The 6124-nt window shown below is 29.3% G+C and overlaps 1 protein-coding gene across 1 annotated transcript; it reads right to left on the reverse strand.

The window, feature by feature from the left end:
• Window positions 1-461: 461 nt before the first annotated feature.
• LOC114075387 lies at window positions 462-3282 on the reverse strand. Its single transcript, XM_027913857.1, has 4 exons — window positions 2638-3282; window positions 1756-2305; window positions 1055-1665; window positions 462-964 (listed from the first exon to the last, which is right to left on the reverse strand). Exons 1-3 carry the CDS (start codon window positions 2892-2894, stop codon window positions 1648-1650), a joined length of 825 nt encoding a protein of 274 aa, XP_027769658.1. The 5' UTR covers window positions 2895-3282; the 3' UTR covers window positions 462-964; window positions 1055-1647.
• Between the last annotated feature and the right edge of the window lie 2842 nt (window positions 3283-6124).

Consider the following 6124-nt stretch of genomic DNA (forward strand, 5'->3'; position numbering starts at 1 on the left):
ATTATACTAGTTTATACAATATAAGTTACTCCAAAATGTTGTATTTTTTGTGCAAATCAAAATGTATGATACTATATTACAATCAGATACACAAAATATTTAATATGCCACGTGTTAGCAACATAAAAAATTCAATTTGTATAGCTTTATTAATTAATACAACATTATGAACATAATATATTTAGTATCGGTAAGAATTACATATCATATAATAAACTATAAATATTTGATATCAATTATTGTTTTGAATGGGATAAAAAATTTTTGTTATCAGATCCATTATACATTTACCATTTTATGTAATTGAGATTAAACAAGTTATAAATTTTTACAAATTTATAAATGTCTTTGCACGTAATATAATACAGTCAAAATTTGATATATTTAGTATCAAATCAGATTTTGAAGCTTAAATCATTCACATGCTGTTAATCACATCAAATAAAAAAAGTTCACAAATTATTATAAAATTAAAAATATCCAGAAACATTAGTACACATCAAAGATACTAAAAAAAATATAAATCAAGAATCTTTTGGAAAGAAGGTACATGTTCTTTTATTATGACCTTCTTTATCACAACGTCCACAACAATTCGTTTTTGTTGTTATCTTTTCATCTGGATTTTTCTTTCTCTTTTTTCTTGGTCTCCCAGGCATATTTTTGTATCTAGGTGGCAAGACCACTTCTTCCAAAACAGAATCCGGAGCTTTCCATTCTCTTTTGTCTGGCATTGATTCTATTGGAATTGCATAAGTATTTGTTAATGCATCGTGTTTATAATAATAAGAGCAGTAGGGGTGTTATCTGTTATATTCTTCTTCTTCAAGATGGCTATTGCATGTGGACAGGTATCTCGTCAAGTTGAAATCTTCCACATGAACAAGTTTTCCTCTCAAGACAAACAATGTATCTAATCCCACCTTCATACACTGAAAAAATAAACTCAGAAAGATACAACAACCTGCAATTTAAAAAAAATAGGGATAGTCAAAAAGTTTTTTTTTTCATTTTTGTTTAACAATAAAATAATAAATACAAAGCAATTATGTACCTTCATTTTTGCACTTTTTGATGCGTTCAAAACCAACATTTCTTCAAATCTTCTACCCTATGTTTCTTTTGTATAAGAAGCTATTTCTCTATTTTTGCAATTCCAAGAACCAAATAGAATTCTAACTTTCTCCAAAAAATCTATAATAGGTAGTTGTCGTGCATCAACAAGGCAACCATTGATACAGTCAACTATATTTGAAGTCATCATTCTCCCACGGTTCACTGTTGCATGAGACCTAGACTACCTTTCATACCCAGCATCTTGAAGATACTTTTTTACTCTTCCATCTATTTTATCCAATTTAGCCATCAATTTTTCAAAATCATCTTTTCTATAAACCTTAGCCATTGAATAAAACAGATCACTTAGAATGGTCCTGCTTCTCCTAAAGTTTAAACACACATTTTTCCAGAGGTGCCATATGCATGCAAAATGAGGAACAGTTGGATAAACAATACTCACACCTTTCTTTACGCTTTCATTTCTGTCAGATACAACACACATTTTTTCCCTCTCACCAAATGCATTCTTAAATTGTTGAAAGAACCATGTCCATGAACAATCATTCTCCGTGTCAACAATTTCGTACGTCAAAGGCAATATGCAACCTTAATATATAAACACAAAATAACATATACTAAATAACTACTTAATATTAAGAAAAATGATAAAATAAATTCATAAACAACATACCATACCTGCTCCTCGAGTGTACTAGCAGACACAAATGTACCTCGATAAGCTCCACTAAGATGTGAAGCATCAAGAACAACAATTGGCCTACAGAACTCAAATCCTCTCATCATTGGCCTTAGTGATATGAAAAGATACATAAATTCGTTGTATTCAGACTTATGCATCCTTATATATGAATTTGGATACACAGTTTCAAGCATATATATGTATCTTGGCATGTTTATGTATCCATTAGCAGGTTTACCTCTTATAAGTTCCAATGCACGCTCTTTTGCGCGACATGCTTGTTGATAAGAAATTTCAACGCCATACATTTCCCTGATATCTTCAATTATATCGCTAGGAGTATGTTTTCTTTTATGATTTTCTAATTTAGGCGCTGTCACACCACTAACAAATCCAACTGTGGCTTGTACCTTGCTTAATACCCTATCCCTTAATGGACATGTATGTTCACTATTAAAGTGTCTCACTATGAATGTTTCTGAATTTTTCCTAACAGATGCCTTCAATTTCCAACAACAATCGTCTGAATGACAAATTAATACGTAGCTGCAATAAAAAAACATATATTAATTATTTTCTAAGGTTGACTGCTTTGATAAACAGAAAAGAAAAAAAATAGAAAAAGATACTTTATTTCATTTTCACAATAGAAATGATACTTCATAATAAATATGGAACATCTTTATAACTTATTCTGTAAATTGATCCGAAATACTATATTTACTGATTTTACCATTCAAAATGTGAAAGACTTCATTACGATCAAATCATATTACACAGAAAACTACACGCAACATATAATATTAATGAATCATATTAAATATATTACAAACAAATTATATATATTAAAAATATTAACATATTAATTGAAAACATACCTTTTGTTATCAGATCTTTTAACTTTAAAGTTGAAACTATTCTTTATTTTATAATTTTCCATTACCGCCTTCAGAGTTGACTTATCCTTTATATATTTGATTCTCTTCCACAACTGAATTATTGGTGTCTGATATATACTTATCAACATCCATTTTTGGTATGTAATATGCATCATCAATTGATGATTCAATAATATTGAGAGTCTTTGCGTCGCTTTTTTCACCCTCAACACACATGATGACACCTGTTGTTGCATCGAAATTTATTATCTCTTCAACACCTTTATCTGAAGTATCAATGCAAAAAGGATAAGTTCCGAAATCAGCCTTATGTTTCTTAATTTCTATATACAATTTTACACCCATATGAGTCCTAATACACAATGGAGATGAATTCCCTTCAACAACATATCTAATCTCTATATTTTTTTTCGGTTCGTCAATACCCAGCTCAGCCGCAATTGCTGAAATAAGATTCATGAACGAAATATTTTCATCAACCACTATCCCATCACTTTTGCATCGCTCATACATAACATCACTTTTCCATATTCCAGAATGTCGCAACAAGATCGAAATATTCATCTTTGAAAATTCAGAATCGGCGTTCCAGAGAATTTTTTTTTCCGCAAAATCATTTTTTTTTCTGATTCCAAATCTGAATTTTTTAATATTATGAAATTGAATAATGCAATATATTAGTACGTTTTCTATGCAGATTTGACGGTAATATTGTTGTAAATTAACGCAAATCATGGGAAAGTTGTTACCCTTTTTTTGTGCTGTAACAGTTACCATTAAAAAAATAATAATAATTAAAGTATCCAGCCATTTCTATTTACGTATCATTTTGTTTTATAAAGTATCCGAATTTCTAAAAAAAGAAGGGATTTTTGATAAATATTGGTATTATAGGGATAGAATGTAATTTGTCATAATAGTATGTCATTTGACTAATTTTTACTACTTATTTGTAAAGCCCAAATTGATTATTTAGCCCAAATGAACATGGATTTAATTCAAATATTGTATGAATTTGATCCAATACAATTTATGTGCCTACAATTCAGTTTGAAAAAGTAAAATTAACATCCGACACACATTTAAGATGATAAATATCAAGTTATAATCATACTCTTTAAAAATAAACTACTTATAACATATTATTATCAAGTTATAGCATATCAATTAATAATATATTAAATAAAAAAATTCATTTATTATTTAAATAATAATTAATATGTTTAAATAATTACTTTCATTTATTCACTTACCTTTTATAAACCAAACTCTTTAAATTTTTACTGATTAATCAATTACCTTTTAAAGCTTTTAATATAAATAATAAATTATTATTAATTAAATATTAATTAAACTTCATATTATATAGTTACCTTTTAAAAAAAATAAAATCTAAATAATAGAGATTTGATTTTAATTAATTCCCTATTATACAGTTACCCAATAACTACCCACCCCTATCTCAACCAATACACACTCATCTTCCCCCAGTACACTCCATCTCTTCCCATCACGCGCAAAGATATTTTCATCTTCCCCAAAATCCCGCCTCAATCATCATCTCTTCCCAACATGCAATCATTTTTTGATCTTACCCAAATCCGGCCTTAGTCATCTTCCCCATTAGTGGTATTACAAACTAAAGACAATGCTTCTTCTTAACAAGGAATTAGTGTACATCAAACAGCCAACTGATAGGGCTGAAAGAAAAAGGTAATGTCTCAAATACACACAAAATTATCTCATCATTTTTACTATTATAGTTCAATCAACACTACGACTCAACTTGCTAACATAACCAAACTGCCAAAAAAAAGGGTAGAGTAAAGGGCCTTATTGCTGATTTGGATTTTATATTCTGATTTTGGTATGTCCCATTGTCATCTTTTCGAAGAAAGATTGAATCCCAAAATGATACAAACATCTAGATTTAAAAGCATAGTTCACTGGATAGTACCCTATAAAAGCAAAATTTGAGAAAGGCTGCTAGCAGCGAGTTGTTCTTCCTTCTATACACAAGCGATATATTAACCACTCAGTAACTGCTGCTCTTTTTCATTATTAACCAAAGACATAGTGGATGCAAGGCCCAAGTTCTAATCATAACAATACCTAGAAATTTAGAAAATGGATAATGATTCATACAAAATAGTATTAATGTATGTGTATGAATATATGTACAAATGTTGTATATCCTATAATTTTAACTATTATAATAAGCATTGCAACTGTATATTTTATTTTCTAATTTTGATGTATGAATTGATGTATTCATACTAAATGAGTGGTTTGTATTTTCAAAAGTCACAGATTTTTTTAAAGTCGAATATGTAATTAATATTGTATGAATTGTGTATGAACTTTGACATATAGTAGTATGATTTCTGTTTGAATTGAATTCAATTTCCATCGAATATGTATTAATATTGTATGATTTTTGTATGAACTCTTGTATTTAGTTTATATGATTTCTGTATGAATTTAATTGAATGTCAATTTAATATAGCATAGTATATATGATTTTTTCTATTGAATTTTATAGTATATAAAAGTAATAATTCAGGTCCAAAGTGAACAGCGGGTAGACCACAACTTGAAAGATGGAAGGGGTTTGCTGACGTGAAATTCAAAAGGACAAAAATGACTTGCAGTAGATGCTGTCAAGTTGGACACAATAGAAAGACATGTTCAAATTATTCTGTGCAAAAACAATGATTTCGTAATGTTACATTTGTTATTATGTTATTTTGAATGTTAGAAACACGTTTTGTTTTATTGAGTGCTGTTGTTATCATTGACATTTACAAAGTTTGATTTCGTAAAAAATTGCCACAGCTATATCATTTGTTTCTGTTACATATGTCAAAGTTCAATGTGACATTCATAATTCATACAATGTTTATACATTATATATATATACATTGAACTATACTGACATTTATAAAATCTTCATATAGTATTCATACAATGTTCATACAGTATTCATAAAATGTTCATATATATACCATTTGTTTCTGTTACATATATCCAAGTTCAATATGGATTCATAATTCATACAATGTTTACACATTATACATTGTCACGACCCAAAACGGGTCGCGAGTGGCACCCACACTTATCCTACTATGTGAGCGGACCAACCAATCTAAACCCCAACATTTCAACCATAATAAACAAAATGTAATGCGGAAGACTTAAAACTTATTAATAAAAATCGATTAAACAACTTCTAAAAACTCAATACTTATTATTCCCAAAAACTGGAAGTCATCACCACAAGAACATCTATCCTCAAAATACTAAATCTAAGAATATCTAGGAAGCTAAAATAATAACAGCTAGTCCATGCCGGAACTTCAAGGCATCAAGACATGAAGGAGAAGATCCGGTCCAAGCTAGAAGCATTAGCTCACCCTGAGATCCGACGTGATGAAGACTGGCTAGAGTTGCGGTTGAGTTGAAGACG

The sequence above is a fragment of the Solanum pennellii genome, chromosome 12, assembly GCF_001406875.1.
Source record: "Solanum pennellii chromosome 12, SPENNV200".
In the NCBI taxonomy this organism is placed as follows: Eukaryota; Viridiplantae; Streptophyta; class Magnoliopsida; order Solanales; family Solanaceae; genus Solanum; species Solanum pennellii.